Below are 12,336 nucleotides of genomic sequence, written 5' to 3'. Positions count from 1 at the left end.
TCTCTCTCTCTCTCTCTCTCTCTCTCTCTCTCTCTCTCTCTCTCTCTCTCTCTCTCTCTCTCTCTCTCTCTCTCTCTCTCTCTCTCTCTCTCTCTCTCTCTCTCTCTCTCTCTCTCTCTCTCTCTCTCTCTCTCTCTCTCTCTCTCTCTCTCCCCAAGCGCGCTCAACCATCGAGTCAAGGCGGGAGTTTACAGGAACAGCGGGCCTTGTCACACTGGCGGAGTGGCACAGGAATGTATTGTATGCGTGTTGGAAAGACAGGACAGCTGGGAGCAAAGTAGTGCGCCAACTCGCCCAAAGATGACCCAACATAAGTCAAATGTACTACGACAGTTGTTTAATATAAACCATGATTCGAAGATAATGTGTTGGACGATAAGAACGGAGTAAAGATTTGGGATTATAAAAGCAAAACCAGACGCATTCGCGACCCGCGCATGGATACTGAAGGTTGCCAGCGAGTGCTTCGGCTCGCTGAAAGCACACACAGTAAATTGAAGGCCGAGGAGGGCTGGAAAACCCGGGGCGGAGTTTAATTTTAATCTGCTTTTAAACGACGAAAATACACCTACAAAGATACCTAAACGGCTCCACATTCTCTAAATAACTCGTCATTTGAACAACCTATCCCACGAGCGAACGGGAACGATTGCTTTTTTGAGATTGTTGGTTCAAAAATGTCCACTTTGTGAGTCTGAAGCAGGGAATGGTTGATGTAATGTGACCTACAGACTGCAGTTGTGTCATGGAGGACTACAACTGATTTGTACTGGAGACCTGCAAGCAGCGTCAAGGTCAGTACACATCCACAAAGGACCTTATGGTCCAAATTCACAAATTGGAGCAATAAATATCCATACACATACACGCTACCTAATATTTTTATTCAATCCCCCTTTGCTCAATTTAATGTGCTCGAATTGACGGGTGGGAAGTGACTCAGTACTGTACAAATCCACTTGACTGGATTGGACCTTTTGGAGTCTACTCATTCCACTTAGCAGCAAGCTGCAGTTTGGCAAATAGAAAAGAGTTTTCTAAAAGCTTTTTCGGACCACTCCCAATTCAAGTTTTCTCGCAAAACCAACTTAAAACAAAGAGACTTCCACGTTGTGTATTGAACTAAACATCATAACTTTGTTTTGGGTGTATCGGCTATTCGCAACGATCGAAAGGAAGGCCTTCTTGAGGAGGGTTATGGATATTGTCAAAGAGGACATGAAGATAGCTGGTGTGAGAGAAGATGATGCACAAAACCGAGTTATCAGAATCAGAATCATCTTTATTGCCAAGTATGTAGAACACACAAGGAATTTGTTTCCGGTAGAACACGCTGCACTAGTATCGTTGTCAAAAAAAACTGCTAAGTGGCACTATACAGTTCCATTTTGGCTACTGTTGTAAGAGTTCAAAGAGTTAATGGCTTGGGGGAAGAAGCTGTTTAAATGTCTGCTGGATTTGGTGCGCATGGATCGGTAGCGTCTGCCTGAGGGGAGTAGCTGGAAAAGGTGGTGGGCAGGGTGCGGAGGGTCCAGTAGGATTTTCCGCGCCCTAGTTTGGATTCTTGCAGTATGCAAGTCCTCGAGAGTGGGTAGGGCGGTGCCAATGATTTTTTTCGCCGTCCTAACTGTCCGTTGAAGTCGGATTTTGTCCATTTTTGTGGCGGCCCCGAACCAAACGGTGATGGAAGAACACAGGATGGATTATATAGAGGACACTGGTTCACTGTGGCGACCCCTGAAGGAAAAAGCCCAAAGGAATAGAAGAAGTAGAAGGCCAACCACACCATATTGTCAGCTTTACAGTTAATGTATCCCCTCTGCATTGTACACTAGTTGTCATGCAGCCAAAGCAGAGGCAACTATGGCAAAGAGCACTTTGAAGGCCTCGGAATGAAGGAGGTGGCAATAAATGCTAAAACACGCCGGCTCCATATTAGCATTTCTTCTTCTTGACATCAGCTTGACACAAAGTGCCGCCACAAGGATTGGCGGTGGAGTGTGTCACGGGTGGGGGTGGGGGGTGGGGAGGGGGTTTCAGCCCTCTTTTGAAAGCCCAGCTGTCAGTGGTTACATAATAGCGGAGCCTTGTTGCGCTCGCCAGACAGCTTTGTACTCCCGTCACTGCTTTTGTGATTGTGGGCCCAGATTACGAGGCGGGTGAGAAGAAGCAGTTAAGAGCTTCCTACCTACCTGCTCTCGGCACACATAGACTCAACAAACGCAATCGGAAGTCCGGGTAGAGCTTGCTCGCAACACGTCTAGGCGGCGTATTGTCATCTCTTTGGTACACTGATGAACACTTGCTCGCTTACACCAAACTGTGCGTCGTCAAAAACACTTTTGGATGCATATTGACAGCTCATATCGATCCATTTTCAACTGCGTATATGGCAAGAAGTGACCAATTGACAACGCCAATGCACAATTTCGTCTGCAACAGAAATTGTAGCCAACGTGAGCGGATTTAACAGTATTGAAGGAGTATTTGGTGTTGGTCGTGGTCCTCCCAAGAGATGGTTTCATGAGTTTTGTCCTCCCGTCTTGTGATCCGGACCGGATTTTCCTTCTCTCTCGCTCTCGCTTGTAACCGAGAGCCAAGCCTTCCATTAAATCTGTGTTTCAGCATAACTGACATTGTATTTGTCCCCATCCTCCTCCACCCCTCCCTGCATCATCCCTGTCCCTCGTCCCATTAGATAGATAGAACCCCCCCCCCCCCAAAAAAAAAGACACAATCTCTAGTTTGACAATTAAACAGGAGCCACCTGGATTTCTTTTCCATCTCTTTTTTTGATACATTGATTTTTGGAAAAAAAGGCTTTAATGTCACAGTCTCGTCACCTCCCGTATCGATTCTTGTAACTCACTTCTTTTTGGGGTCAATCAAAAATTTCTCCATAAACTCCAACTAGTCCAAAATTCCTCATCCCGGATCATCACTAAAACCCCCTCCTTTCACCACATCACTCCTGTTAAACTTTGTATTGATTTCAAGATACAGTGAGACCTCAACTTACGAACTTAATTGGTTCCCAGACAGAGTGTGTAAGGCGAAAAGTGTGTATCTAAAAAAAAAAAATCCCATAGGAAACCATTAAAATGGGAGTAATCCGTTCCCGGGTTTCCATAAAATATACTTTTCAACTAAATAAGCCTTAAAACTACACACAACATACCTTATTCTATGTATAATAAATGTGATGAAAGAAATACACTGCATTGGATCATAAAGTCTCTTTATTTACATTTGTGATGATCATTTATGGCTTGATGGAATGGCGTTGGAGGTCGAAGGTCAAAGGGAATTGCTGTTTGGAAAAAGGCGCATTACATGAGGACTGTAATTAAATAAATAAACTGCTGTAAAATAAAGTTTTATTTACCTTTTTGATGGTCGTTGATGGCTTATGGAAGGAGAGTCACCTTCCATAAGGACTGTTGGTAACTTAACCTCTGGTGCTGTTTGGTCCAATTTGAACAGCAACACGGCTGAAATGTCTTTTTTTTTCTCAGGAGAGCCCATCTTCAACATTTTGTCTTCTTTGCGTAAAAGCAACGCCACCGACAATAACAGCCAAAATGGTATGAATTATTCTGCTTCACTTTTGATCATGTTGTCTTTCTTGGTTGCAATCTTTAACGCAGACACACACAATGGCCATTGCACTTTTCTAAGTGGCACGTCCTTCCTTTCCACGCTCCAAACGACGTGTTGACTGGCTGCGTGGCAACCATCTGGACACCATCCAACTGTTGTGATTTGGTGTGTATGTGTGTGTGGCCAGGTTAAGCTTTGTTTAAGATAGCCGCTCATGTTTGGCTCAAGTGTGACAGGGCAGCTTTTGTAGCCATCAATTGTGATGTTGTGTACGTTACTGTCAGTCTGTGTGTGTGTGTGTGTGAGAGAGAGAGGTTGAATTGAATCCCACTCTTGTTAAGAAATTCCACACCCCTTTATCAGGTTGTCATGGAGATCGGGAATGGCGCTGTACGTCATATTTCCAATTCTCCACTAAATTTGTGAATGAGTGAAAGGGCGTATTGTAGCCCGGGGGGCACATGTTGCCCACCCCTGCGTTGAATGAACACAAGAGAAACGGACGCTTGGATGAGGCCCAAGTCGCTGCCTTGGTGACAGTCGGTTGGGGGTGATGCATCACACTCATTGAGGGTGGCTTTCTGGGGACTGAGTAAACACTCCTAAATCATCTGCGACCCCCACCACTGTCACCTCTGACACTCCCCCCAACACACACACACACACACACGCACTTCCAACAGTGGCGTTGGGCCAAATTGGGACCAAAATGAAACAAGCAATTTCAAAGGGAATATTCTTCATCCAGAGTAAAACTACAATCGAAACGATTGGAGTCAATGATTATGTCATCTGATGCTGTATGATAATTGCCGTCTATCTGCTCCAGTGATTGACACACTGATCCACTGATGGACGTACACGTCAAATGAGAGAAGCTTGTTTCTTTTCATCCAACGCGATTAAAACCATGGTTGAAAAGCCAACTCGCGACACCCATGTCGCAGGTGGTGACGGAATCCATGCCAACCCAGTCTATGTTTTAAGTACGGTGAAACCTCGGATTTTGAACGTCTCGGTTCTTGACCAATTCTGTTTTCAACTCAAAATTTCGGTTTACAACCGAAATTCGGTTTTTGACCAAAATGAGTGCACCTGAATGCACCGCTCGACTCCCCTTCTCTTCCTTTTAACATCCGTCACTTCTGTGTGTCTCGTCTAGTTTTGACTGATGTATTATCCTCGTATAGTGTTCCATTGTGAGTTGATGTGTTTGTATTGTTTAATATCGCTTAAAAAAACACAGCCATTGATAACATTGATTATAATGGGAACGGTTTCGGTTTTTGAACAAATCTGTTTTCAAACAGCTTTCTGAAACGGATTATGTTCAAAAACTGCGGTTTCACTGTACAAACCAAATCTAAATGATGACGCTATGAAAACAGATGAAGAGGCGATGACGTGGGCAACAAGACAGGAATCGCGATGAACATCAGACTAGCGGGAACTGGCGTCCTCTCGCTCAAGTGTCTGCATTCTGGCTCACATTAGTTGAAAGAGTCATGTCTATTCATTCATTCTAGGCAGAACCAGATCAGTGTGAAAATAGAGAGCTAAAAGCAGGGCAAGGACACAGCGTACGCATGGAAAGCACATTGCAAAAATGCCCCAACAGGAACACGGGGAGCAAACGCGCCCCCATCATAACAAACAGCAAGTTTATGCGAAAAGAAAAAAAACGCCCTCCCTCCTCCCTTCCTCATAGCCTTGTCCCTTCTGATAAAACACACACTCCTCCCATAGCCTATATACAAGCAGCAGAATTTCGCCCCCTCCTCCCTACCCCGCACACTCTCATTTATTAAACCCCCTTACATTTTCCTTTTCCCCCCGAAACGCACATAAACATGGCTTGTGCGCAAATGACAACTGTTTATTTGACTGCTAGAGTAAGCCACGGCAGCGTTGTCGAGAGAAAACGACGAAGCTGAGCTTGCTTTCGCGTGCTTGTTCCCATCCCCCACGTTCACAGAGCAAAGTTCTGCTTGCTTTTGCAAGCGCCGTTGATGCGTTCATGGTTACCGCCCGCCCCTCGGAAATATAAGCTTTCCCGGAACCACCGCCCGTGGACACGGGAGTGGACACCTCCCTCGTTCGCTGCAACTTTACAGTAGCAGACGTAGATTTGGAGGCCTTTTACAAAATGGAATGAGTCAGTAAATTAGTTATGCCTCCGAGTGATTGTGAATACAACGAGGTCTATGTGTGCGCGCAGGGATATGCCTTCTTTTTGGCCTACATTTATAAAGATGGGGCATGCTCACGTTCAAACATTCTTGTTCTCTCAGCCTCAGCGATGGATTTTATCTGCATTGCCCCAAATAATACTTTTAGTCCGAATTCTGTTTTTCAATTGCTTGCTTTTTATTGAGTGTCAAAATATCAGATGGTCAGCGAACGCACCTCCTTGCCTGTCGCCCTGAGAGCAGGAGACAGGCAGGGAGCACGAAGAAGAAGAAGAAGGAGGGGGTAGGTGGAGAGAGTAGAAGAAGAAAACGAAGAAGAAGAATCATAATTGGGGTCTGATCAGTGTTGTGCTTGAGGATTTCTTTGGAAATGTCAATTTACCCCCCCCCCCCAAGTAACGTTTATTTCAAAGGCCGTATACCATGCTAACTATTCTTACATGCTATCTTCACTTTGTATTCTGTGAGGACTTGGATGAATAAGACTTGAGACTCATAAATCTGGAGCAAAATATCAAACACTTCACGTCTATTAATTAATGAAGCGTATTTACCAGTAATTTAAAGCTCGCTCATTCTAAAAAGATGCACGGCAGATTGGGCACTCTAAAATCATCCCCAATTAGGATTGTGAGCGGGACAGGTTGTTTATGTGCACCTCGCGATGGACTGGGAAGCAGATCAGGGTGTACCTCGCCTCTAACCAGTAATTAACTGGGATAGACTCCAGCCACCGTGAGGATAACTTTATTGAAAAATAGATTTTTCACAAAAGAACATCCCGGGAATTGGGATAGAGCGGCGTATGTGTAAACAACGTTTGTCCTGATCCTGCAGTCCGGATCCAGTGTTGTTTTCATGGCGTTTAGTTGCGCTTCCGGGTTTTGCGGGTTTCCTTGCCCCTCACTAAGATGGCTGTGTCTCGCGGAGCCTCGTGCTGGTTCGCTCGATTTCTCGCTCGCGCTCTAGTTGTGCGTTAGAATCCCATTCCTTTTCCCCATTTTTTAATACGCTAACGCGCCGCAAAGAGATTCACACCCCCCCGAGTTTAGCCTTCTCCGCATTTTCCGCGTGTTCTCCGTCGCCCAAACTTTCCCCCCGTCCTTGTTTTTTTCCGCTCAAGTTGAAACGGAGTCGCGTTGGATTTACCGGATACCGGTCCGGACGGAGGGCAAAACCGGGGGAGGGGGAGGTATGAACTCGGACGACGGGTACGACGTGTTAAAGGTAGTTATATTCAATGACTACTCGGGGTTTAATCGAGAGTGAGTCGCCTTGCTGAGAGGAAAAGGGTGCTGTAGAAAGAGTGGGGAGGCGAGAGAGGGGGGATATCATGGCCGCTCAGGTCGCCAGCGTCGCCTCTCTCAACGCAAGCCCGCCGTCCGAACTCAAAAAGCCGGATCGGGACTCGCAGGAGGAATCTCCTCCGGGGGAGAAGCAGCCGCATCAGCATGAGAACAAGGAAGCGGGACCCGACGGCGACTCTCCCGGTCGAAAGGAACTGCAGGACGGAGGCGACGCTGTCGGGGGAGGAGGGGATCCTGACATGAAGAACGGCAACGGGAATTTGCCCAGGGTAAATAATAATAGCAGTAACCAGAACGATTCCGGTGGGCCCGAAGGGAATAACCATCCCGGTGTGGGACACCACCACGCGGGCCCCTTCCCACCACCTCCTTACGGGTACAACCAGCACTACAGCCGGGCCCTTATTCATCAACATGGCGGACAACAAAGCCCTGGCATGGCAGCTGCGCCGGGGCCGGGCATGATGGACCCTTACCCCGCCAATTCCCACGAACACGGTTACCCCAACCACTACAACAACTACAGCCCCTTCCAGAGCAGGACTTCGTATCAGGGCCAGGGCTACGGAGCCATGAGTTCCCCGCGGAACAACCAAGCCCCGGCGGCTGGGGGGCAGCCAGGCAAGCAGCAGCCAGCAGCGGCGGGAGGAGGGATGGCTGCTGCCGCCGCCTCGTATAACAACCAGAGGTATAACATGGGAGGCCAGCAGCCCACGTCGACGCCGACTTTAAACCAGCTGCTCACGTCCCCCAGCCTGGCCAGGAGCTACCCAAACTACCCGCAAGGAGACTACAACAACCAGGAAGGGGGCACGAAGGCGGCGGGCGAGATGGCGAGCGCCTACGGTGGGGTCCATCCGGCTTGGCAACACAGGGCCCACCACCCTCCTCCCATGAGCCCGGGGAACACCGCACAGCCCCCCAGCAGGAACCAGGTAAGCCCCCCTACCCTGAAACAGTTCACGCTAAGCTACCAGCCATTGTCTATGGAGCGAGAGCTCTAAAATGGCTGCCTCTCTCGTTTTCACACACCGCCACAACCCCCTGCAACAGTGCTTCTGAGCGAGGAACGAGTCGTGTTTTGGGCTTTTTGAAAACGCACGTTTTTTTTGTGACGCGGGGGTGACGAGTTTGGCCAAATACGGTGAAGAGCTTGACGGGAGAAAGTGTACGTTTAAAGAGCAAGATGGTGATAGTGCCTTTTCTTTGCTACGCGTCCAACCTCCATTTAGAGTTTCGACTGCGAACACCCGAGGCTTGTTTTTTGCTTTTAAAACTGACACAAGTGTGTCGCGTGCTTCAGAAAACGTATGTTATCGTTGAAACGAGACGTAAATGACAGCCACGGAATCCTAAAAACACATTTGCATACTCATTAGCAAGAAGCTATTTGCTATAAATCGCTCGTCATTGCATATTGGGAAGCGTGTGCGTGTTGTGAAACTGCCCCCGATTGAGCGTTTATTTGGATCGACAGGTCCGATTATGTGTTCTTCTTTACCCAAGTGTCATTGGTTTTATTTCTTTTTATTTTCTCACGCTCTCCCGTTTGTCTGCTTCCGTGTTGTTACTCCGGCCGCCCGCACTCGGGTTTAGCGCAGATTGCCTTTTGCTTTGGGATTTGAATTATGGAGGTAAAAATCGTGCTGTCAGAGCCACTAGACAGTTGGTCTTAGGTTGACATGCGAGCCGAGATCTGATTGGCTGACCGTCCCTCCGCTCTCGGCCATTTATAATTGAATCTAATGGAAAAAAAGTAAGGGGGAGGCTGTGCGCCCCCTTCCCCGCCCCGCCTCGACGTACTCCTCCACCAAAGAAAGTAGTGCTTTTTTTCGTCCCACTTTGGTTCTTAAAAATATGTTAACATCCACGTATTAACCCAAATGTCTTTTTTCAAGTGATAACGGATCATGATTCTTTTATTCATGTAGGTCAGTCTAAAAAAAATGTCAAATAAAAATAATCCAAACACTTGAGAGACGTCGTTTAAAATAACATCGTGATCCAGCGAAACCGTGATATTTTTGTTGAAGGTGATGGATCAACTGTCCACCAGGTGTGTTTCTGCACCCTCACAAATTCTAGCACCGGGTGACCGCCGTTGTTTACAAACAGGGAAGGTGTCAGCCAAGTGTCACTGCATCTTTTGTTTTTCTGCCCATCCTACACTGAAAGTTTACAATAGACTCATTGACTTTCTCTATTGCAAACAACTTTGACGCTCACCCTTGAGTAATATGGATCACATTTGGCATTTGTTTACTTTGAGGTTATGTCATTTGCACAGACAGGACACGTATTAAATAATAATAATACTTCATTTATAATAATATAATAATAATATTTCATTTATAAGCGCCTTTCAAAACTCTCAAGGACACTTTACAGTCACAGGATATTTTTTCAGCGGCAGCCACACGTGTCAGCGTTCACTCAACCCGGAAGTAACAAAGTAAACAAAACAAATAAACAATTAAAGGCTAGTATTGCCTCGCAATATGGTGCCTCCAAGGGTGTGCTTGGACAAGAAATTAATTGAATTATATTACGGTCCTTGAGATCATGATCCATCATCAAACCAAGGGCCATCATTTTGATCTATTTTCTCAGATCCACTGTTGAAATACAATGTATGTATCTTTACTTGAATTTGTTGAATGGTTTTCACAGAGCTGCACTTTTCCTCTTCTAACGCTTGTAAGACAATTTTATATTTTTGTCCTGCAAGCAAATTGCTATTTGTCGTATCGACATGGTGATTTTTATACCAAGATCCCGCTGACTGGTTGCAATATTTGGAATTAAATTCTCAAGCCAATCACGCCATATCATTTTGAGTCTTTTTTTTTACAAGGTGATAGGAACTAAATGCACGGCTTTGCGTGAAATGTGGCTTTATCATTTTTAATCACGCAATAAATGTATCCGAGGGTAAATGAATGGAAAGGGTTAGATGCAGTCATCAAGTGTGTGAAATTCACAACATATATTATTATTGCTGTTATAATTATTGATAGTGTATCGTGTTCAAATCTTGAGTGAAACCCTGAGCAATTTATTGACTCGACTGCTGCTAACGGTAGCGCACGGTGCTTCGCCGCGTCTAAAAGGAAATCGGAAAGTGGTTCACAAATCAAAGGCTCGCGTAATAAAGGTAGATGATATTTATTATGGCAGCAGGATTCAAAATAGTGACTTGTTTTAGAGGGGCCATCAGGAGTTTTGCTCTTTATACCTTCAAATAAAAGTTTTTTTGTTGCGGGATGCTAGTGCTAATAAACATTTGGTTGATTGTCGCGTGATGCTAGTGCTACAATAATGGTTGGAATGTCTGATTTGCATAAAACATAGCAATCCGATTTCTGCGTGGCTCTCAGAGGGGTATTTGTGATATTTTGTACCTGACCCCTGCAACCCCCCCGCCTGCATGGAAACAAGCCTGTTTTCGGGGGGCTGTTGAGTCCAATGCAGACCCGCCGCCGCGTACCCTGCACGCACTCCGCTGCCGAGCCATCGGCAAGTAAGCTTTCGTTGCCGTGACAACTACGGCCATAGCTATTTGGCGAGTCTAAATGACCGTACGCATTGTAATTTTCCCTGGCGTAGGCAGCACTTCATCACTCCTAATTTCACGACTTTCAAGCTCTGTTGTCAACCCGGGCTTGGACGCCTTTTAATTGCGCGTCAAAAGCTCGCCACAAAAGAGGAACGCGCTCGGCTTCGGGAGGAAGTTGACTCTGTGCTCTTTAGCCCCGCAACTGCTGAGTAATGATTCTCCACGGGCCACATGGACAGCGTGCTGCCTTTCGGCACCGTGCGCACACATGTGTGCACGAGACATAGTGGTGTGTGTGTGTAGGCTGGGAGAAACGGTGTCAGTGATACTCAGGAGGGGGGGGGGGGTGTTGTTTTGTGAATGATCTTAGTCTGCCCCCTGACAGCTGTGTGTGTTTGTGTTACGCTGCACTTATTTGGCAGCGGCGCGTCAGCGTGGATGCGTGCATATGTGTAGCGACCGCCGTCGGCGCGGCAGGAAGCTCTCTGACCCGTTCTTGCTCCTTGCGTCACCAGCCATTCTTCTTCCTGGAGTGACAGACACCTCCTCGCTTCTATGCCACGGATAGCCTCAAGGAGGGATCGCCTCAATTAGTGAGCCGGTTAGCTTCCAAGCTAACTCATCGCCGGAATTGCTTCAACTTTGAGATTGTTGTCGACTAAGAGGGTTTCTTGTGAGGACAAATGCCATAAGGTGGTCCGGCATCTTTGGCAGGAACGTGGCAGGGTTGGTTGATACTTTGTTGACGTTAACATTTTCTTGTTTTAAGGCGCCACATTAGCATAATAATATCCTAGTGCAAGAGGGGAGACTTAGTTGACTTTTTGCCATAAAGACATTTAGGTTGTTTTGAAGTGGTTAGTTAACCTTTAAAAACGAAACTCGATGTTGATGCTAGAACGTAAGGTGCTTCCGGTTAGATCAGGGGTCGGCAACCTTTACGACTGGACCCATTTCCCACAGAAAAGAAAACACTGGGAGCCACAAAATCCTTTTGACATTTAAAATGAAGACAACACTGCACCTTACCTTTATATATGCATAAACAAACTATAGTGTGTTGCATTTATGAATCAATGAACTGTTACAGAGAAGCGAAATTGCATTTCTGCACTCAACAAGAACATTTTAAACTCCGAAAAAAAGACGTTGGGTTGAAGATTACTTTGAAATATAATACTCAATGTCTATTTGAAAAAAAAGAATATTTGCAAAATGGCAAATACAATATTTATCACCTGGTTCATGTGATTTCTGCTTCTGCACCTCAGCGCACAGCCTCTGCACATCAGGGCTGTATGACGTTACCTTCATCTTCACACAGGACTGTAAGCTGTCGTCTGTCAGGCGTGAGCGATGTCTGTTTTTAAGGCGAACGAATCTGCCCACGTATCATTAAACGTTCTGTTTTCTTCAGCCACTTTTCTTTTCTTACATTTATCCATAGTTGGCCGACCTGGGGGTCGAAAATTTCAAAAAATCGTGCGCAATTTGGCGGTTGTGACCGGATATACGTCCACTGTCGATGGTTGTGACGTATATTATGAGCGACCAAAAAATTGAATACGTTTTATTTTGTATTATTTATAATCACCATAATCTTCAAATTTAGAATTAACATTTTAAAAACGAACGAACTAAAACAATACATTGAATTAAATACTCATTATTTATTTTCTAAAGC

The 12,336-nt window shown here is 45.9% G+C and overlaps 1 protein-coding gene across 3 annotated transcripts in view; it reads left to right on the top strand.

Moving 5' to 3' along the window:
- The first annotated feature begins 6,483 nt into the window (after positions 1-6,483).
- LOC148882921 (AT-rich interactive domain-containing protein 1A-like) overlaps positions 6,484-12,336 on the top strand; it is a 31,477-nt gene continuing 25,624 nt past the window's right edge. For 2 of the 3 annotated variants that reach the window (XM_089023792.1, XM_089023791.1), the window contains exon 1: positions 6,484-8,031. In XM_089023792.1, coding sequence (XP_088879918.1) covers positions 7,123-8,031 — 909 coding nt within the window. In that variant the 5' untranslated portion in view covers positions 6,484-7,122. The remainder of the gene's footprint in view (positions 8,032-12,336) is intronic. The other variant, XM_089023793.1, reaches the window with a different exon arrangement.

Source organism: Hippocampus bargibanti, linkage group LG20, assembly GCF_051943395.1.
Source record: "Hippocampus bargibanti isolate YZ-2025 linkage group LG20, ASM5194339v1, whole genome shotgun sequence".
Classification (NCBI taxonomy): Eukaryota; Metazoa; Chordata; class Actinopteri; order Syngnathiformes; family Syngnathidae; genus Hippocampus; species Hippocampus bargibanti.
Note: the sequence above shows the minus strand (reverse complement) of the source record. Positions and strands in the feature narration are given on the sequence as shown.